The following is a 22,634-nucleotide window of genomic DNA, read 5'->3' as shown; positions in this document are numbered from 1 at the left end:
ATACCCTTGAAGAACCTTTCAAATTTCCTTCTCCTATATACTGATATACATCAGCCAAGCCCCCTTTTTCTTTCTTTCTTTCTTTCTTTCTTTCTTTTGATTGACGTAAACCACAGTCCTTGTTGGAGATACTCGAATGGCTATAAAGGTTCTTCTTCGAAAGTTCAGGGTACTCTCTTTTCCCTTTCCTTGTTCTTCTCTTGTCAAAAATTTTACATTTATTTAGAGTTCATATAGTTTACTTTCGGTAGGTAAGGTTGTGTATATATAGAGGAAACAAAGCCGGAAAAACAATGAGGATGCGTATCTAGATTTCTAGACTCGGATATCTTGGTTTATCTGAGGTCAAGATGAAAGGCAAATCTTTTTTGTTGTTGTTGTTGAAATTTTATAATGTTCATGATTTAATTTCGGTTATTGTTGGAAGCATTGATTCTAAGTAGTGCATAAAATTTATGACCCAATAATGCAAAGTGATTAAATAAGGGGTCAAAAACCAAGTGGCATATCAAAAGAAATTGTATCAGCCGATATCTGGTGGTATATCAGTTTATCACAACCAGGAAAAAGTGATAATCTTATAGATCATATTATTGAAGGCCTGATGTTTGACTAAAATGGTATTATATAATTATGATTTTCTTATTTCTTGCTCACAAGGATATGCTACTAGAATGTCTCGGATGAATCAGTGTCTGTTTGTAGTGTTCATATATTGAATCTAGTGTCTGTTTCCATCAATGATGAGGCAAATTTGCACATAGTCCCTTGATGAATCAGTGAATCTTGTTTTGATCCCAAAACATGATCCTAAATCCTAATGAATGGACAGAGCTAGATCTGATAATTTTTCCAGATGTTTGATTGCCCTTTTGCAATTTGTTCTGTTTGCAGGCAATTAGATTGAGAAGATTTGCTACAAAGGCAATTAAGGACAAAAAGGAAGCAAAGAAAAGGGGAACTTGGGTGGGCATTTCGCATGGTTTTCATGTAATTGAAAGGGATGGTAACCCTGAAGGTTCTGTGCTTGCGCAAAGAGAGCAAATAGAACGTTCGGAGATGTGGTTATTTGGAGCCTTCGATCAGAAAATGGGATGCGGAATCACAAAATATTTGCAGTCACATCTCTTTGACAAGAAACTTAATGAGGTAAAAGAATACCCCTGATTCATTATTCATAGCTTCTCTCTCTTCTTTTTTCTCTCACTTTTTTATAAGCATGCATTTGTGTGATTTATGAATATAGTTACAGTTAATTAATTATCCATACCTAGCCTGTGATATTCTTACCTCAACGCCCATCAGGTCAGCCTGCATGCTTCATATATGAAATTTGTTTTTGTTTTTTTTTTTGTTTCCTTTTTGGAATGAATATGAGCACAATTGCTTTTAAGCAGTGGAAACCAGTTCATTCAATGCCATCCTATGGTTTTACAGCTGCAGATGCAACATTACATTATTGTTCTTTTTACTTCAACCTTAAAGAAATCTCAAGCTAGCAATATCCCATTATATATACATGTGGCAAGTGATTTAATTGGATGAGGATTACAAGAAATGCATGTTAAAGTGCTGTGATGTATATACTTATTTTGCAGCATTGAAGTAGGTTCTTAGAATTTAACTATGAAATCTTTCTTGTTAACTTTTTCTAGGGGGAAGCATTGTTCTTGTTTACCTGACATATCTCTTCTTTAGCAGTATCAAATTCGAAGAAAAGCCAAAAAGACGATGAGGAAGGCCTATATTTCTACAAGGGCAAAGGTTCATAAAGGAGAGAAAGAAAATGAGATTGGAGGATCCACAACTGTGCTTGTTATGAATAGAAGGCAATTTGTGGCAGCATCTTTTGGTGGATACAAAGCTATAGTGTGTAAGGATGGCGTGGCCGCACAAATAGGTGGGAAACATCATCGAAGAGCAATAAAGGGACAATGGTCATTCTCAGGTACATATCTTCCTACTAACATTTGCATGACCCCAATCCACACCTCCACTTATATTAATAATATGCTGTTAATTTGTTAGCCATCAACTATTAAGTTTCACATGAGATGCTAAGAGTAGTGATTCTGGTTCATATTTGAATACTATCCTATGAATCTCTTGTAGCCATTTTTGCACATAAACGGTCAGCCTTACAGTGAGATCCTTTTTTTATATTTAAAGATACAAATGAAGAAAAAAAAAGCATCACTAAACATTGAAATATCAAGCATCATCATCATTTTGGAGAATCTCATCAAATTATTAAACTTCCATCTCTTGATGTTGCTAAGGACTTAATTTCCTGCTTAATTTCACGTAATGCAATATGTAATGTCTTCTGGACAGACATGTTATGTGCTGCAAGTGGTGGAGACCATAAGCCTCCAAAGGACTTGCAACTTGTTGTCACTGCACAAAATGTGGAACCTGATATGGACTTTATCATACTTGCAAGCAATGGCGTATGGGAGGTAGTGATCTTTCTGGAGGAAAAATGTATTAGGAAACATACAAATATCTTCCTCGCTCTTTCCTTCACCACATTTACATTTTCAATTGATAGTTTGAGATAATAAGAAGTTTCTTGATTTTCTAAACGAATGAATGCGTATCTTTTCCAGGTGATGAGATACCAGGAAGCTGTGGACTTGATAAGCCACATTGAAAATGCTCAAATGGCAGCTGAATGTTTGGCCGAGGAGGCACTTTGTAGAATGAGCAAATCCGCCATCTCCTGCATTGTGATTCGCTTTCATTGACAAATGATTCTTTCCCTTCTTACTTTCCCCATATGACATGAAATACTATCATGCATAACTATTTTGTGCTCGGGAGAAGGCAGAGAGAGAGAGACAGAGAGAGATTCTTAGAGGAACAAATTTAGATATTGAAGAATATGTAGTATGAGTAGATGTTGACGTTGTATGCTTGTGTACATCTTGATATTTATGCACATCTTGGATGCCAAGTGTTTCAGTTCCTTGATAAGTATGCATGCATGCAGTGCACCTTTCTTTTGCTTATCAAAAAATAAATTATTCTGATCAAATGGATGCCTATTATTAAGTAGGATAATTCTTATGAGGTGAAAAATTCTGCAGAAAGTCCGGCAATGGCCATTTTGGATTGTAACTAAGCAATCGCAATAAATTTCTTGAAGATCTGAATTAATACAATTTAGTTTTGGCACCCCATTGCATGTCCCAGTCTTCCAAGCTTTTTTCATACCGAAAGACAGCTTGATTAACACTTCTAAATATTTAAGTTAGTAGCTTCTGTCAAAGTGTGCATTTCCAGCTTGTTCAATTGATTTACAGACTCTTGCACCTTCCAGTTATTGCCGTAAACTCTAGTTCAGATGTTATCTCACTGGATGGCGATAGTGGATTCAGCAGGCTTGTACAGAAAAGTAAGACTATTCAGTGCCTTTTTTTGAGAGAGAGAGAGAGAATATTCAGTGCCAATTCGTTATCGAAGTTCTTCTATTTAGCTGCAAATGCCATTGAATCGATTCAGAAGACACCTTTTGCTTTGAAATTGAGGGTGCGCTGACCTTATCTCATTTGCTACAGGTCTCTTTTCAAGTCACTGTCTTTGTTCAGGCCTTATTCTTTTGTATGCTTTACCATGGTCATCTAAATTGCATTGCCATGTCCAAAAATTTTGAGAAATGTTGCACAAACTGACTCTATGTAGTGGCAATTACTTCGAACAATGTACAACGGCTTGTGGCAATAATATGCTGATGTTATGACAATTGTATGTTAACTGGAAGTCCTGCCTCAATTTTTGGGGAACGAAGTTCTGCTTCAATAAAAATAAGAAAATTTTGGTTACAAAAAATTACATTTGATATTTCTTTCTTGTCATTTGAATTATTTTTTTCGACATCACATGCATTTCCATCAACCGATACAATGATTTCATATGAGAATTGAAATGCTACATAACACTGAACAAGAGCATTATATGATTACTCTCCAATCAAAACCCATGGGAGAATTGCCGATCAATCTTCTTCTTTGTCACCTTGCCTACATCTGATAAACTTCTAAAGCCAATTACATTATTATCTCTTATAATTTGATTTGCTGTCCCAAAAAGCCGTGAACAAAATCCACCAGACCTATCATCTGATTCACCTTCTTTGTCTTCATTAGTAGATTTAAACAAAGAGCCATCCTCCTTGATAGGGCTATCCCAAAGATGCAACCTTTGCACTTCTTTATCGAGCATAGGGTCAAAGGGGCACTTCTCTGATGATCCTTGCCCTAAATCCTCAGCTATTTTATTAGCTGCTATATGATGTTCCAATTGTTTGCTTTGATCATCTCCTCCATTCCATGTAGGACTATCTAGCGAGTACGAACCGAATGATGAAGATCTGCAAGTTTTACTAGAAGATGGGGTAGATGAGGAAGATGAGGAAGGGGATACAATTAAATTCCCAAAGCCTTGGATCTCCTTTGAGATTTTGAGTGCTTTGGAACGTGCATCTTGGCGTTGCTTTTCGTCGCTTAGGAGCCTTAATATCCTCTCAGACTTGTTTTGCATGCATGCACCCCAATTGAACCTAAAGAAGGAAAATTGCCACTCTTTCAATAAATTTCGAAGTACAAGATTTATATTGTATTTTATGGCTATATCAACTCAGCAATAAATTACCCTCTTTCATCGACATAGTTTAATTTGCCGAGCTCCTGAATGACATTGATGTCACAATGGAATTCTTCAAACATTTCTTCAGGTCCATGAGTCAGCAAAAATTCCAACAGCACTAGGGTTTTGTATGACTGCCTCCATTCCTTCCAATACACAGAACGCAGCCTACATGGAAGCCAAATTACTAAGCATGAGATTTCCAAGTTCGACCAAAATTACTAATCATTTTACAATAGATTTCCAAGTTCCTATTTCTCACACTTTGGACTTGTTCATTATCAAACTCACTATATAATAGCATTTGATTAGTGTTCCACTGACAGTGAGCATTAGGTTGTGGATCCCATAAATTCACTACCAGTTCAAATGAGTACTAACATGCTCCTATTGAACATGAATGTAAATTATGTAAAAAAATGTTCTTTTTTGTTTGATTTAGACACATAATTACCTTCTATGCAGAACATCAACAATCCTCCAATAGTCATCCATGTCATAAGCTGCCTCAGATATTCTGGTCATTGTCTTAGCATCAGGACCCCACACATCACTGTTTGTAGCCTCTTCAGCCAATCTATTTACCATTTGAGAGGGAGAGAGAAATTAAAGGAAAGGAAAAAAACTTTAAATAAAGAACATTTCCGGACATGCTATAATGTATGAAGATTAACCAAGGCATGGGTAACATGAATGATGTAGATATGAAGGGCTGCAGATCATATAATTATTTAGTAAGCCCCAAACTTGTAGTTCTACTTTTGATTTCTATAGAATTATGTTTAAAAGGAGAGTTAACACTGAAAACAAAATTATGTAATGTAAATCTTCCTCCGGTTTGGCAACCACTAATTTGTTCCAGCAAAAAGTGAAGAAAAAATTATTCTCTATGCTGCTCACTTCTCATTGGGTCGAACTACTTACATTTCAGCTTGAGTTGCATCAGTAAGGACCAGCCTGGCTGACTTGTATTTCTCTTGAAGAAAAGAAGAGGCTTGCTTCTTGATCTCACTCAGATTCATTATTCCCTGTGGTGAAGGTTACTATATAGAATGAACTGAACAAATTTAATAAAGTAAAGTCGATGAAATTTCAAAAAAAAATTAATCTCTTGTTTTCTTTCCTGAAGACGGATTATTTTCTAGTTAAAATCTATAATATAACCAATAAAGGAAAAGAAAAAAAGAAGTTGAGAACGCTATGAAAAACAAAAGAAGAAAAGGAAAAAGAAAAAAACGGAGTCTCAAAAGCTGTATGTTATTTGCGTAGGATGAAGATTAACAAAATGAATGAGTACAGAAGATTTTAAGAACAGGATACAGAAAAACAGAAAAGTTGACATGAAGATCATTGCTGAGTTTGAGGATCCAAATATCTTTTTCAAATCCTCGATTTCCTCTGAGGAGAGAAATATAAGAAAGAAGCAATCTGGCCTATAGTTAGGAGGGAGGAATGGAAGGGAGAAATATATGGAGAGAGAATGCTCTTATTATTATTATTACTATTATTATTTTGGTACAGGAGAGAATGCTTTTATTTAATGGGAGATGTTTGTGAGGCTTAAATGGTGGCATGGCTTGTGTGGCTTGTAGGCAGTCTTTTTTCTTTTTCTACAACCGGCTTTTAAGCAGAGCCAGAAAGAAGGATTCAGAGCCTACAACTCTGCAATTATTTACGCCATCGTTTCTGTCGGGCTCCGTTTGAGCACCGCTATTGTCGTAGGTCCAATCTTGTGAGACTGAAGGACACGCAGAGCTACGTGCCTCTTGGTCTTGCTGCCTTTGGGTGCGTTTGTAACTTGGTCCCCGTGAAGTCCCATAGTTCAGCCACTTTAGAAGGACCGTCTTATTCGTCATTGAATAAAAGTCACCAATGCTGACACGAATGCCATCAAGCTCACCTAGAGGTGCACATTACTAGCCTTAAAATATGTCCTAGGTTTAAATGCAGCAAACTTGCATCTAAAAGTTTTAGCTTCTCAGACTCGGCACTCGTTTAGCTTTGCAATACTTGTGCTAGTGAACCTCCAGTGACCAATCTCAAAGAGGAATGAGCTTTCCATAGATGTGTACGCTCAAAGCTCGTTAAGTTTCATCCAACATGCATGCTTGGAAGCTTGGTTAGAACATGATGAGGCATCAAAGCTGCACACTTGTAATTCTAAATTCACTTATTGGAAGGGGATTTTGAGACATATTTATGAATCTAAACAGCGATATCAATGGCCGACCAACATGGGGATCGAACACGCGCAAGTAGGAGAAAGTTGCAGGCATAATTATGCTAGTCCTATAGTATATCTGTTTGGGGTCCAAAGCAGCAACGAAACAGTGGGACCTCTAGCAGTCGCCCGCACAGGCATGTACTCTGAGCGCTGTTCCGGCCCAACATCATGGTTCAATGCATTATCCACACAGCCATGAAATCAAAACTGAGAAATTATTGAATGAATTAGATCCACCGTAGAGTTAGGGTGAAATAAATCCATCTAATAATTCCACCATGCATAAGATGAAATGAATTCACCACCCTAGATCTACAGTGGACCTGGTCCACCTAATAAATTCTCTGAGCCTCCTGTTTAAAGCCTCAGCAGCCGGCAAAATATATATATAGAGCTATATATCGTAGGCATGCAGAATATGCCATTAGGTCGTCGCGTGTAAGGTTTTGTATGGCATCTCGGGTTACTCAACTTTGAAGGAGGTTTGAATGCTGCAATCACAGTATGTGATATGTAATACTATTGCAGTACAGCAGCAGCACGGTTATGTCTCCGACTAGTCAGAGGTGAGCGTGCCCGCCCCCGCCATGACCTATCAGCATGACCACTCTCACTTCTGAACAAGAGACTTAATCCCGTCATCCCGTGGGTCTCAAAGCATGGCATCCAATGATCCAAACGTCCACCAAACGATCGACATGACCACAGCAAGGACATGAAATGGACGCACAGCCGTAGGAATGAAAATATTGGATTTGCAAAGCAGTGAACTTGTTCGCAGAATGGATATACTTATAGACAACCTGTAAACAGTATTAATCATATAGATAACTTGCAAAGAGGCAAGTCGATTGCAGAGTTCGTGGAAACAGTGCAAGTTCTGCTGCACAGCTTCATGCAGACATACCTTTCCACCACATGTCAACCTTCAGATATTGTAAATCTAGAAAGAATCTGAGTCCACATCCCAATCAGCACAATAGCCTTAAGAGGCAGTGGCAAGTTCACATCTTTCATGAGGGATGGCAAACTGTTTTGACATGATCCCCTCTTCTTTTTTTTTTTCAGATTTCTTTTTGAGGAAAGCTTGAGAAGTTCAAATTGATGTGCGGAGTAGACACCAGTGACAGACGAGCAGATCATGTCTTCAGTTCAACGGTTCAAAATGAGGACTGAGATATGAAGACATGGATGGGATTGACGCGTCTCACATTTCAAAAGTCTCATCGTACTAAGAGAAACAGTTTAAGAAGGTTTCGCCAAAGCCAGCCATTTTGTTGTTTATGCAACCACAGTAGAGCACAAGAAATCTCTTTCTGAAAACATTAACCATCCTTCCTAAAGTGTTGCTTATTTCAATGCCAAACAGCAATCTTGAATATGGTCACTATCAACACAATCAAAGAACGATCATTTAAATAACTCACAGTCCAAAGCAATAATTTATAGTCCACTATATTTAACAAAAATCATTGAAGTCAAAAACCTTCATCAATAATACATATTTGAAGAGGATATCTAACCTTTCAAGACAATGTTAAACACTAAGCAACAATGTTAACAAAATACAGGTAGCAAATGTTCTCCTCTTTTTGTCATGTAAATTGTATTTAGAAAAGAAATGTGCAAAATTAACCAAATGTGAGACATACGAACCAAGCAGGAAAACTGATGCCAGAAGAAAGCTGAAAACGAGCAGTAGCCCATACTTGTGCAATATTATAAAAGGGAAGCAAAGGAGCATGGCAACCGAACATCATAAATGGATTATAATCTAGGATAAGACTAACATTTCATAAAACCATCGTACCTGCTGTACGTTGGATGGTCGTCAGAAAAGGGTCGGCGACTGCCGTCTCTTCATAGGCAGCTTTACTAAGTAACGGACCACTCCAGAATGCTGCTCACTTTTACTTGACGGCAAAATCTTGTGCACCGGAATGTACAAAATGGAACTAGAATGTGCAGTGAAATTTGTAAGTCATCCTCAATAAGGTCAGAATACTTCCACCTAGTTCCTTAAAGAGAAAACTGATCCCAATTTTGGTCAGCTTCTGCACCGGCTTTGAGCATCCAAGAGCAATCACTGACTTGCAGCCGCCTACACAGAAACATGATATAAAACAATGGAGAGGTCAAAAAAATTGAAAGATATATTGCATCAGATTAAACCCACTCGTTTAAATAGTGGTTCCTTTCTCAGTTTAACCATTCTATTAGGTGGAAAGCAAGATATGCCTATCCTCTTAGCAAACGGATGAAAAAGATTATGTTATGATGAAGTTTGAATCTTATATAGCATAGGTTCCTGCCTACATCAGATTAAGGAGGAGGCCAGTGCTACTCTGGAAGGTGACTCTTTATGTCAATCCCTTATTAAGGAAAGAGTGCCTGGTAGATTATAGGAGTAACTTCCACCGTCAGTTACTAGTACCTCTTGAAGCATAGGTTACACAGGACCATCCAGCTTTAACTTTACAATTGACTTCGGCTTAGTGTGGCAATGGGTTGTTTACAGAAGTATAAAGATTTCTTTTAAGTAAAATAGAATTGCACCATGGTCTTGCAGTATGCAATATGACTGACAAAAACAGCAGGATGTCCACAAATCCAGTTAACTTTTAGCCATGCTGTTGATGTTCATGATCAACTACCCTTTATTAAATGGCTGCATGACCACTATTTCTTGCTCTTTTTTTTATAAAAAAAAAGAAAGAGAAGTATCTGTAAGTAAACTTATATGACAATATGTATGCGTATATTTAGATATTAGAAGTTAGCTGCTCACCCAACTTTGACCTTAAAAAGGAGACTGAAATTACTCATCCCAAACATCTCCACTCCCATTGGAGACATCTTCACCATCTTCTTCCATAGATAGCCTTATATATTCTCTGTGTGCAAAGCACTCCCACTGTGTCAAGGAAATGGACTAGCGTACGTCATACGGCCGGATGATGCTTTTCGTAGCGAGTATGATGGGCATGTGCACTATGGTTTAAAGACTCATCTTCGTTGATCATACCAAAAGGGTCATCTAAAACCCAAGGTTGAACGGTTGAAACTAACAAGGTAGTGATATAATCGAAAGTTAAATTAAGCTGGATTTATACATAGATGGAAGTTATTCACATACCATATGATCGAATGAGGTTTTTGATTGTTATAATATGCAAGCCTTTTCTGTTTTTAATGCAAGAGATACTATATTCATGGTTCCCACAATATTTGGAGGCGCATATATACAAAGATGTACATTTGCTAGTTCCTCGTGGTGAAAAAAAACATTTTCAATGGATATACAGCGACTTCTAGGATTATAACGATCCGACAACATGGAAGATAGCCAATATTTATGAGGCGATCAACATTTACATATACATTTTGCCTCCTGTGTTCGGATCTTGCTAAACAATTTGCATGACGGGTCTCCATCATTTCAAATATAGTCATGAGCCGCTAATTATTTTTTCAAAGAGCATGTGTTTTGAGTTGCACTAAGTTGTACGTAACTCGGTTAACAATGCAAGGTCGATTTATTTTAGTGGAAATGGTAACTGGGAAGGGAATAATGCTAGGGAATCCGACCATAGGAGACAAACAAAAAAGGGGGCTGGAAGGAGAAATGAAGAAAGGGTTACAAACGTTGAAATTTTTGAACGTCAGGTACAAGATTGGAGCCGACTTCGTCCACAATTTAAATTTCTATTCCAAGTTTTTGACCGTTAGGAAGTCAGCAGGCTGCTGCCTTGGATTGGTGGTCGGTCCATTTCAGACGTCCCCGCTCGGAACACGACACCCTATCCGATATCGACGATCTGCCCTTTTGATCAGGATTTACGTAGAAAAGATATGCATCCTCCGCATGGACGCATAGAAATCTTCATGCATCCAAAGAAACCACGATGACCAACGAAACACCCTGCCGACCATGAACAACGTTACACCAGCGCGTCACCTTTCCGTCGCGTGAAATCCAGAATTCCCGATCGATGGGCTCTTGAGTTTCGAAGAGGAAGGAAGCGGACGGTTCAGATTGTTCTATCCAATATATGAACCTCGGACGGATGATACAGATGAAGCAAGTGCAAGAATGGAAGCTCTCGCGCAGAATGTTCAGAGGGGAAACATTGGGTCGGTAGGATACAGGGAGGAGTTGGTGTGTGGAGAAGCCCGTTTTGTAAGGAAGCCTAGCTGGGAGCGCTCTGGGAGCAGTGTGTCCTATCGATGCTTTTAATTTTCGTGAGCAGGTGGTGCATTTCATCGAAATTAAGAGTGGCGGTTGCTGCTGCTGCTGCTTCTGGTTCCACGAGAGGCGGCGTCCACGGCCAGCTCGGACATCGACGATGCTGGTCCCCCACCTACGAAGGTGGGACAGGAGTGCCCATGGAGAAGAGCTGTCCAAGGAGGATATAGCTGCCGGAAGAGGAGATTCGTGAGAAATGGGCAAAAATGGCGGTGGTTGCAAAAAGCCTTGGAAGGAGAGTCCCGTTGGAGCTGATTTCCAGGGACTTTATAAGGAAAAGGGGAGGCTGTAAGATGAGGTCGAGTCCTTTTGTCTTAGCAGGGGACCCTACTTACTCTTCCACTTCCAGACCGAGAGTGAGAGAGACATGATCTTATCCAGAGGCCCCAGAGCCATCACCGGACAACCATTGGCAATTGAACTTTAGAGGCTGGGAACTTCCCTAATGAGGGTTCGATCAAATCAGCCCTGGTCTGGATAAGATTGCCTCTCCTCCCACTTGTATTCTGGGGGAGGATCGGCGATCCTCCGCATTGTGAGTGTGATCGGGCAGCCCGTGTTCTTGGACGATTGCACCGATAAGCAGCAGAGGGTCGGATTCGCTCACGGTAGACACCACCCAACCACTATAGCTGGGGATCTCCATCCAGGCCCTGACTCAACCTCTTGGCAACAATTTATTTATGAAAACATCACGATCGTGTGCTTCCAGTGCGGCCGCACCAGGCATTAGTCAACCGACTACCTAAAGAGCCAAGATCTCTCCGGGCGGCTAGGCACAAGTTAGGCCGAAAAACTTTGTTGCAGTGGATAACGGTGGAGAAACCTAAACTAGGATACCGGCAAAGGAGACTCAGGTGATTCCGAAAGGATCCAGCCTGTCCCCTAGAGGTAGGGTCAAAATGTCGAACTCTCCCTCAGATGGCCTCTACGGGCCATGGCTGGTGACATCGAAGCAGAGAAACCGTAACAACGATAGGGGCTCCAGATGGGGAACATAGCTTGAGTCATCTCAGCCTCCAAGTGTCAAGCTCTCAAATGAATCAGACAAACTCGATAAGCAACTCAGAAACAAATCTGTGACAGCTAGGAGAAGCCGACGAAAGTCGCATGGTGGAGATCACCAGAGCGTGCAGCTCGTCGGATCATAGAATCCACGAATATTAAGTAAAATCCACGATACCCAGTTACAGCAGCAACATAAAACGTATGATGGATTAGAATTTTTTTTCTTTCCTTTTTTTCCTTTATTGAAAAGGTGAAAGTCTCATATAAACAATTGTCCATGGAAGACTTCAGGTGTATTACCCCTGAACAACAGCAGCATCGACTAAACATGAAATCAAAAAGGTGTTCAGCGGCTCCCATGAAGGCTCTGGTGGATTACTGGCTAGCAGGAATCACACGAAACTGTGAATAAATGTCATGGCTGGGATGTTTTGCTTTATAAGTACATCTTATCACAATCAAGCAAAAACTAAAAAATATGAACAGAACATAACCAACTTCGGCTATGCTCAAGAAAACTCATAAATGGCAAAGAATTACTAGTCCCTCCTAGGGGAAGAAGCATCTTACCCACCAGCTTGTCCTCCTACTTCCTCTTTTCCCCACCAATGGATAGGAGTTCAAAGCCACGGATTGGAGGTTCATCACGAGAACCTCTCACAGCTGCAGTTTGAGAAATTAACGACGACCTTGATTCAACCCCAGGCTGAAAAACTCTTTGTGTACTAGATGGGCGGCTACTGCTACTTGAAAACAGCCGGCTTGTTCTGCTGTGGTGCTGCTCGCTAGGCTCGAGGGAAGAACTTGCCCGGCTGCTTGAAAAAACTGCCCTCTTTGATGTGCTGCCATTGCGTGAAGATGGGCGACTTTTTTCTGTTTCGTGAAGCTGTGATAACGAGCATGAAATAAGAAATATATTTAGGATATAACAGATTATAAGCATTGCAAAAACAAACATCAAGAATTTCTCAAGGATGAGATTTTCTTGCCCAATTTCCCTTTTGCGTGCATGTGGTAAATATCCTGTTAAGTGGGCCAATAACGCCTAACCTTGTTGTGTCTTCCAGGTTATATTTGCTTAGCAACCTTAATCTTAAATTTGCAAAGGAGACTTATCCCAAACATCAAAAAACAGCATTACGAATCACCATATATTCAATAAAAAAGTGTTATGTTTCACAAACCACCTCCGGGATAAGATCCTAACCTCTTTGAATTGATGCCAAATTCTTAGCCTTAGGCAACTTTGACAACAGAGGATCAAGACAGTTTAGCTAGGCAGCTAGTTGGTGGTACCCTTTTTTATGACCTTCTTTAAGATTAGAAGAGGCTAATTTCAACCTTTCTACCCTATACCCACCCCACCTCTGAAGGATTAACTCTAAGGAATCAAACCCTCGTCACCTTGCCCAAGTGGCAGGGGGTGATATAATCCAAGCAAGCGCTCGGTGATACCTAGTTCATTTATTAATTGTTAATATCAAGCTCAGGCATCCATAAAGCACGCTTGACCTGTTGACACAGCACTAAATAATATAGCTAAGAACACATTCCAGAGGTAACGCGCAGCTCCCTCCAAAGAAACGGAAGTTAACCTGCTTGTTTGGGCCTGCAGTGTCTGGAAGTGAGGCTCCATTCAAACCATGTCAACTTAATTGAAAGGATCAAAAATGTGATTCTGGGAGTTGATTGGTTCACTTGTCCTAACCATGTATCAGCTTTTGATTGCAGATTTCAGTAACAAATGGTAATTTTTTCAATTGACTGTAGAAACACAGTTGAACATGCTTTTGGTTGCACATGATGCTGTTTTATAACAACAGAATGTGATTAACATTTAACTAGGTATATTTAAATTTTAAAACATTTCATGTGTACTTTTGGAGAGTCAGTTAACTTCAGAAAGTAAGTTATGAGGGGTATGGCACTTGGTTATGATATATACAGACAAATACGTATAAAAACAAATCAGGGCAACTTACAGTCTCCTTGGATGACATAGGTGTATCATCTGCCGTTGTATACTTGGAGCGGTCTCCATGATGACCAGAACTCGAAGCATTTCTTCTTGTGAATGCTTCAACTGCACCTGAGGATTTATCATGAATTTCGTCAGACTAAGAAAGAAAGTAATTCAATCTGTCAATCACTAATCAATACATAATCGATGTTTATGGCCTATTGCTTCACCAGAAAAGGAAACAAACCTGAGGTTCTTTCTGCCCTATCCAGAGATGGCCCAACAGCTCCACTTGTTCTTCCACTGGGTTGCTGGAAGAAGAGGACCAAAATATAAACATGAGATAATGAGGGTGACATGTGCCATGGTAATAAGAAAATACACTAGTCATACCCGCACTCGAGAATTGGAAGCAATCTGAGGATATTTCAATATGGTCCAGTCAAAAACATAATCAAATTGATAGCCTGCAATAATATTTCAGTCAACACATAGAAGGTATAAAATACTACAAAGGTTTAAAATTTAGACATGTTATCCTTTGTAGAAAATTTATTTAGCCATATTACAGCTTAAATACTATAAGGCATCAGCAAAGGCCAGAAAGGGTAATGCTTGAAATCAACCTTCTCTAATAAAGAGGTCTCGAAAAAGCCTCTTCAGATATGAGTAATCTGGCTTGTCATCAAATCGCAAGGATCGACAATAGTGGAAGTAAGATATAAATTCTGATGGGAATGACTTGCACAGCACCTGGTAAAATGTTAATAAAAAGAGATCACAGGCTTGAACATTTTATGCATTGAAATCAGAAAAGAGACCAGTAAAAGAGGACTTTTAGTACCTCTACCGGGGTAAGCATTTTCTTCTCACTAATTTTGTCATATTTCTGCTTTTTAGTGCCAGCTTTCAGTCCCTGCCAAGGAAGGCTGATGCCAAGCAAGATGACCAGTTAAAAGTTGTAGAATACAGATGTCACACAATTGTTTGAGTGTTATAATGAGTGTAAGTAAATATAAACAGGAGTAATGTCAATTTCAACCTTCCTCTTAAAAAATACATAAGCACATAACCAAGAGATTCTAAATCATCCCTCCGACTTTGCTCTGCATGAAGACACAACATAAAAATAATAAGAGACAGCAGAGTGCAATCATATAAGAATATAAAGATTCTTTGCCAAATATCAGTACATAAGGGGTGGCAAACTCACCGACTCCTAGATGAGTGTTAACACTTGCATACCGTGCTGTTCCTGTCAGGTTTTTATTCTCCCTATAAAATGAAGCCATATATCTTCAGTGAAAAAAACCAAGAAACAAGCACTTTCAGAATACAATAGTACCACCTTTCTTTTCGAAAAAAAGAAAAACTACAGCACAGGAAAAAAAATTGTAAATGGGACATCGCTATCAAAGCCAAGGTGATTTTGATTTGTTATTGCTTCTCACTAGCAGTCAGCTAGCATCCAATCTCACAAATGATGGTTACCGCTGCCCGTAAAAAGTTAGGCTGCTACCAAGGCTGAAGACTCGAGAAAATTGCTTATCAGACACTCGGTTGAATGAGTTCTATCTGCGATGTGTCCATTAAAGGACTCTTTTCCCCTAACCGATGCCATCATTCTGAAAGCAGCCTATCCAGCCATATAGGCTTATCTGGTTCCTTTCCCAAGCATTACACATTTACACTAAAGCCCCAAATGTGGCTGGAGCATGTAGCTATTAGCTATCACCGAGATCTTGCACAGAACCTTGCAGCCAGCATATATGGCTAGGCAGTAGTAGGTTACTTGGAACATATAGGTCAGGTGGGGCTAGTTAGGCCAGGCCCAGTTCAGGCAGGGTAGGCCAGGTGGGCATCAAAAGTCACCTTCATCTTTAACACTATCTGCTAGTCTTAAACAAAAGATAGACAGAGAACAAGGAGAGAGCTGCCATGATAGAAAGCATCCGTCATTATATAGTACAGAGTACAGACTAAAAAAAGGTTTTGGAACTACATTCCTTGAATAAGGTCTCAGCTTGCTTTGTTCAATTTTGAAATATTACACCGGCTTGATTTGCTATATGCTATATTTTTCTTATTCCACTGTTACTAATGATGAGGATAAAAAATGAGAACCAGACCTCAAATAGTAATCGGTTTAACATCCAACTTACATGAATAATTCTAAATAATACCAAAGAGTGCAAATAGATCACTTAGCATGCAGGCAAGAAAACAGCTTTTATTTAACATTAACACATGAGAATCAATTTATAATTCACCTGTAAGGTATGTGCTTATGAGTTTGGAGGTCTCTATATTTCTTTGCCAAGCCATAATCAATGATATAAACCTGTCATAAAGAGCAAAAGTGAAAAATAAGGGAAAAGATCCAACAGAACTCGAGCAGTTTATAGCTGAATTTACAACAACAAAAAAAATGTGAATGCATCCAATTATGCTAGTAACTAGTGTGCAGACCTTTACCCGGAAAACAAAATAGCACGCGGACAACATAGAATCATATAAAACAAAGCACTAATACAAGTAAAAATTAAAAAGAGCCATGAATTGCTTACATATCAGACATAAAATAAAATGGTGTATATGTACAAACTAATTCATGCTTGGCTAGCCATTATGTTTATCCCACATCTCTCCTACATGTTATCATCTCTAAAAAGCAAATAAGTTTTCGCATATTGTGATATTCCATATCAATGGATAGCTCTTATGTAATGCCAAATTAAGAGTCAAGGTTTTGGATAGAACATAGGTTCAACAAATGGTGCTCTATCTATTCATATTATCTATTATGCTTGAGTTCTCTCTGTGAATACATGCCCAAAAAGACATCGTGATGACATCTATTTTTATAAAAAATCTGTGACCCCATAATTTCCATACAAAACAACAATAAATTACAAAAAAAAAAAAAACTGTGCAATATGCATGTTTAAGATGGCGCAACGAAGTTAAATACCAATATACATAGCTCACCATCCTTAGAGAAAGTAAGAGGTAAACTGAACTTGGCACGTCAAGAATATTTATTGCTAGAACCAAACATATCAGAAATTTAATAAGACCATCCAAATTCCTATGGTTGGCAAAATGCCCTCATAATGCAGTTAATTAATATATATCAGACAACATATGCAAACATTACTGTTGAGCCTTTGTCCAAATAGCCATGCTTATATTGATTTAAGAATACTTGGAGCGACTACATATGCAACCATGAAAATGTTGACTTGAAGATTGTGATTCAGACAAGCATCATAGGAGTACAGATCCTTTTTCTTGGAAAAAAAAAAAATAGCCAGATGTCTATTTCGCAAGCCAATAATTATGATGTCATAAAATATTGAGATAGTGACCACTATGATATCTGGATTAGTCATGATATCACTTGAAAAGTTCAAGGCAAAACTTAATGCATGACTTCAACCTCCTTGAGCTATCAAAGCTTGATTGTTGTCAAAACCTAACCAAAGCTCATTACTTCAAGTATTTGTTTAAATTCTGTGATTTAATATACAAAAATTTGTTAATTAGTTAGTTAAGATTACAAAATGCTACATGAAGCTATCAGCCAAACAAAGGTGGAGTTGAAAAAGAAGACATGCTAGTTGCCATATCCATCCTTTTAGCAGTTGATAGGAACAGCTTTGTTCACCTTGCAATCTAAGCACGTTTGTTCAAAGTTTGCTATATATTTGGATATAAGTATAGAATGTCCTAAGGTAACAATTAAGAAAAAATTATATATTACAATAAAACAAAAATGAGCACATGCAACAGCGTTCAAGCGAGCATGATTCTTAGCCGTTAATAGTGGATGTTTGTTAAATCATTGGCATGTGGAACAGATCAAAACAAACTATTTTCCATATTCATATTGAAGTGAAATGGGTGAAGGATCACAACGATGGCCAAGATGAAGGGCGCAAATAAGTAAGAGATAAAGAAAGAAGTGAAGGGTGCAGGATTTTCGAATATTTTAAGGTGATTAGTAGCGCTTTTGTGCTTTGATTGCACAGTGCATTCCATTACTTTGTTTATTGAACCATGGTGAAGCTCCATATATTATGCTGGACAAAAACTTAGACCATGATCAAGGTGTGGAAATTGCCCAAGTATTTGAATGAACAACTGGAAGCCAGCCATTAAATGAGGGCAGTGCTTGCTCAAAATTAATTAGAAAGCATGCATGCGGCGGCTATGGCTGAAAACACTCTTCCATGTCCTTTATTTCAAATGATCAAAACTATTTTTCTTTGTCGAGAAAAGGTCTAAAGCAGATCTAATCTTGCAAGGACAGATACAGCATATGCATGGCCTGCTATATTTCTTCATTTTTTTATTTAAGTTATCTGAGACCCAGCCAAGGAAATGTCAAATAAAAATGCCAGCCCATTGTCAAAAAGTAAACCCCGTAAAAGTATATCTTCTTTAGAGATGCAGAAATTCTCCTTCAAAAATTTGACTATACAAGAACTTTCGTCCTTTCATTCACAAAATGTTCCTAGCAATCCAAGATTGTTTCTCATTCTGGTCATCACAAATGATAAGCAGTCCAAGGCCCAACCGACATTAATTGATATTGGCGAATCAATCAAACTGGACATGCAAAAACTAGTCACAAGGCATTTACATTGCGACATAGAAGATATCAGCACATAGCGAGTGCAAATTTGCTGTTTAACAATATCAATCTGTGATCAAGTAGTATGAATCAAAATCTTGTCACTAACTTATTCATAAAAGGATACAAGTTCAGCTGCAGCACCGGACCAATAAATGCAATTGATATTCTTAAGCACTAAGAAAGTAGAGAAACTGTAATATAATAATGTACCTGATTTGCTTTACGACCTAGGCCCATAAGAAAGTTATCTGGTTTTATATCACGGTGGAGAAAGCCCCTTGAATGCATGTATTCAACTCGGTTAATCTACAATGAAAAATTAACAGTGTTACTCTACCATCACTAATAACTATACATTGTTCAGAAAGCAGAAGCACAAAATAAGTTCATCATTAGTGTTGTGTGAGGGGAACCAGATATCCCAGGAACTGAAAATGAAAAGAAAGAAAAAGAGCAAAGAATGTACTTACTAACTGATCAGCAAGCATGAGAACTGTTTTCAACGAGAATTTCCGATTGCAGTAGTTAAATAAGTCTTCCAAGCTAGGCCCTAGAAGATCAATAACCATGATATTGTACTCTCCCTCCACGCCAAACCACTTCAAGTGCGGGATCCCAGCTAAATACACCCAAACACACCAAAAAAATGGATAAAAAATAAAAAAAGAATTAGTAATATTGGCTAAAAAGGCAAACTGATTACACCTAGTGATTAACCACTTACTTCCTCCCTGGAGAAGCATATACAACTTTGACTCATAATGAAGTTGAGGATGCTTGGTCTTCACGGATTCCTGCAGAAATTAGTATAAGAGGCAAGGAAAAGAATGAATAATTCTTATAATAAAGCACATGCAGCGCTGGAGAAAATTAACATGCAAGGCTAGGAAAGGATTCATTAGATCGTCAATTGACTAAAAATATGGACAAGAAGAGTAAGTATCCTAACAAACTTTGGACAAGCAAACATAAATCAAAGCACTTAGATACAAAATAAGTTCTGATAACATATAAAAACAACATGGACGTGCATATTAAAAAAACAAAATATTAAAGCACACACGTGGGAACAATAAAAGTTTTTAAAATAAAACACTGCATCAGGCTTCCAGAATCATCATATATGAATGGGCTGCGTGGAATTGCCCCAATAACTCCTGTGACTGCAATCCCAAGCCTGTTATCACTATAAAAATAGAAAATTTCCAATCTCAGTAGCTATAGTTGTGCTGGCGATTTAACTTTACCAAACAGCCAGAGGATTTAATTACTTCAATTTCTTATCACCAAGAGCAACAACAAACCGGGGGAGATTTTAATTTAAAAAAACAGTCAGAAGCCTCCAAAGATATGCACGCAAAAAGACTTGGATCTTTGCTGTTGCAAAAATATATAAGTAACAGGTAAGAATAGATCAGAACATACGAGTTTTATGGCCACTTCTTCTCCACTCTGTATGTTAACACCTGGACAACAATAATCCACCAAACAAAACATCAAAAAACTACCAGAAACAAAGATCCACGAGATGAAACAAAACCAAAACAGGATTCAAATGTGTATAAGAGAATCAAGATCGTATCTCACCAAGATAGAGCTCGCCAAAAGATCCACTGCCGATCTTCCTCCCGAGCTTGAACTTTCCTCCAATGACATGCTCCATGAGTAAAGATCCGTCAAGAAATCCCCCAAAAAATCAACTGCCAACAGATCACCCTCTCGGATGAAACCTTAGATTTCTACCGCTGATCCCAGCACCAAAACAAGATGAACCGATCTCCCAATCTGGAGAAATCCAAATTCACCCCAAATAAAACCCTAAAAGGAACTCTACGAACTTCTATGCTCAACTATTCCCGATCCCACCAACCTACATTACAAGAAATCTAAGCCTTATACCTCGATTCCACTACAATCAACTCACCCGGGGGATTACGATCAGGACCCTTCCCAGCTCAAAGAATTCCAACATCCACCACCAAAATCCTAGCCCTCAACCTCCCGTCTCGAAAAGAACGAAGAAATCACACTCCTCCCAAAGACAGCGAACCCTAACAACAAATCCCAGCTACCGCCGTACTGAAACAAAAGCCCTCCGTCCAAATCCGATCAAACCCTAGAAGCGAATCCAGAGCTGGATCCAAACCCTCAGAACTCCGCCAATCCGAGAGATCCAAACTCAAACTCTAGTTCTTGAAGAAAAGATCGACGCCACCTCAAGAATGATAGTGGGACCTGAAGGGGAAGATCGGTTCTTGCGATCAAAGAAAACGATAGAATCCCGCGAATTCGAACGAGAAACGAAGAGAGATCACCGATCCGGAGACAAAAATTTCCTCCAAAATCTTCGTGACGCGGTCCGAAGAGGAGCGCGAGAAAGAGAAGAAAGGAGAAGACGGAGAGGTAGACGAGCGAGCGCGGAGACAATGGCTAAAAGGCTGAGTGATTTTTTTTGTCGCTTTTTATGATGAACCGTATTATTATTATTATTAAAGCACACCTGCACATATTTTCGCAGTTATTCATCGTTAATTAATTAATAAAAAAACAAAATATAATCTAATGGGGGAAAACACGGGGACGAAGCGGCCGCTTCGCTAGGAAGCCACCGGCCGACACGTTTCAAGCCTAGGGGACTCCAATAGAGTAACCTCACCGTCAGGATGACCGCGTAAAAACTACATGCAATAAACTAAGTCTCTTGGGTACCCCCACCCCTTGGTCATCTCAAAGTGAATTTTGATGGTAGTAGGTCGGCTGATGGGATATCAGGAGGAGTTGGCTTTGTTATCAGAGACCATCTCGGCAGCTTGATAGCAGCTGGTGGACGCCGCGCGCCGGGATTTACTGTAGTTGGTGTGGAGCTACGGGCTGCCTGTGAGGGGATATCCTATGCGAGGCGGGTACTACGTGCTGAGCACATTTGCCTTGAGGGAGATTCCTCTGTGGTGATAGAGTGGATTCGGGGAGTGGACAGATATGGAGATGATCATCCTCTCATCCGTGAGATTCGGAGATTGGCTCGGGAGGCGAGAGTCTTCCAGGCTTCACATGTTTTTCGGGAGGCGAATAGTGCAGCAGACTGGGTCGCCTCCTTTGCCGCTCGGCACTCCGGAGAGGTCATCTGGACTTCGTCAGGAGATATTCCCTCTACGTTGTACTCGTTACTTTATTTTGATATGGCTGGATGTACTCAATTTAGAGCTATATGAATTGCCGTTTTCACCAAAAAAAAAAAAATAAATAAATAAATAAATAAACTAAGATCTCTCTTTCATTTGATATCTCGGCAAGCAAGTGGACGGTGGATTTAATTGCTCGCACTATAATGTTTGGTAGGCTCGGGGGCCTTCGGGCAGCAGAACTACTCGATTTTGTTGCAATTTGTTCGGTACTTCGCGCGGCGCATGTTGCTTCGACTTCTCGCCCTTCGTGGCCGGAAGAAGTCGGTGCTGTTAACCGATGGACCAGTTTTGTTAAAACTTCGACGTGTACGGTTGGTGATTAAGGTGTAAAGATTAGAGTCAATCATGAACGTTAGAAGATTATCCAAGAAGCGCGTTGCCAAAATCAAGGAGGGGTGTTGAAGATCGACGGCTGAGATTAATGGTCCCCAATACATTCTTCCACCCGATCTCTATGTCGCGCGTACACTGTAAAATATAAGCACGAGAATATCAAACTTTACCAATAGGGCTCGTTTGGTTCGCGGGAAGTATTTTTCCTCCTAGGAATATGATTTCTGGAAATCAGATTCCTAGGAAGAGGATACCTAGGAAAGTACTTTTGGCATGTTTGGTTAACCATGGGAAAGTGACAAATTTCCAAAGTGCTTATGTTTGGTTGACCATCCACTTTCCTAGAAAAGTTAAGTATAATTCCTATTATGCCCTTAATAAAAATTAGGTCT

At 39.1% G+C, this 22,634-nt stretch overlaps 4 protein-coding genes across 5 annotated transcripts; 2 read left to right on the top strand and 2 right to left on the bottom strand.

Moving 5' to 3' along the window:
• The first annotated feature begins 136 nt into the window (after positions 1–136).
• Positions 137–1,167, top strand: LOC103724018 (putative protein phosphatase 2C-like protein 44). Its single transcript, XM_008815142.5, has 2 exons — positions 137–169; positions 895–1,167. The coding sequence occupies exons 1-2, from the start codon at positions 137–139 to the stop codon at positions 1,165–1,167; spliced, it is 306 nt and encodes a 101-aa protein (XP_008813364.2).
• A 435-nt stretch (positions 1,168–1,602) lies between these two features.
• LOC148699815 (Protein phosphatase 2C family protein) lies at positions 1,603–3,029 on the top strand. Its single transcript, XM_088713012.2, has 3 exons — positions 1,603–1,948; positions 2,335–2,459; positions 2,610–3,029. Exons 1-3 carry the CDS (start codon positions 1,732–1,734, stop codon positions 2,745–2,747), a joined length of 480 nt encoding a protein of 159 aa, XP_088569138.2. The 5' UTR covers positions 1,603–1,731; the 3' UTR covers positions 2,748–3,029.
• Positions 3,030–3,652: 623 nt separating this feature from the next.
• Positions 3,653–5,805, bottom strand: LOC103724012 (uncharacterized). Its single transcript, XM_008815133.5, has 4 exons — positions 5,572–5,805; positions 5,102–5,224; positions 4,654–4,815; positions 3,653–4,561 (listed from the first exon to the last, which is right to left on the bottom strand). The coding sequence occupies exons 1-4, from the start codon at positions 5,667–5,669 to the stop codon at positions 3,973–3,975; spliced, it is 972 nt and encodes a 323-aa protein (XP_008813355.3). The 5' UTR covers positions 5,670–5,805; the 3' UTR covers positions 3,653–3,972.
• Positions 5,806–12,517: 6,712 nt separating this feature from the next.
• LOC103721753 (casein kinase 1-like) lies at positions 12,518–21,384 on the bottom strand. 2 transcript variants are annotated; one of them, XM_008812083.6, is made up of 14 exons: positions 20,312–21,384; positions 20,150–20,190; positions 19,449–19,518; positions 19,195–19,343; positions 18,935–19,030; positions 16,356–16,426; positions 15,299–15,360; positions 15,128–15,191; positions 14,930–15,014; positions 14,712–14,838; positions 14,479–14,552; positions 14,333–14,396; positions 14,108–14,214; positions 12,518–13,011 (listed from the first exon to the last, which is right to left on the bottom strand). In XM_008812083.6, exons 1-14 carry the CDS (start codon positions 20,385–20,387, stop codon positions 12,712–12,714), a joined length of 1,386 nt encoding a protein of 461 aa, XP_008810305.3. In that variant the 5' UTR covers positions 20,388–21,384; the 3' UTR covers positions 12,518–12,711. The 2 variants fall into 2 exon arrangements, with proteins under 2 accessions (XP_008810305.3, XP_088568494.2); XM_088712368.2 differs by having other exon boundaries at positions 19,195–19,518; positions 20,312–21,370.
• Between the last annotated feature and the right edge of the window lie 1,250 nt (positions 21,385–22,634).

The sequence above is a fragment of the Phoenix dactylifera genome, chromosome 16 (genome assembly GCF_051530095.1).
Source record: "Phoenix dactylifera cultivar Ajwa chromosome 16, Ajwa_hap1_PhDact_Kaust_v1.1, whole genome shotgun sequence".
Lineage (NCBI taxonomy): Eukaryota > Viridiplantae > Streptophyta > Magnoliopsida > Arecales > Arecaceae > Phoenix > Phoenix dactylifera.
The sequence above is the reverse complement of the archived record's forward strand: the minus strand, read 5'-3'. Positions and strand labels throughout refer to the sequence as shown.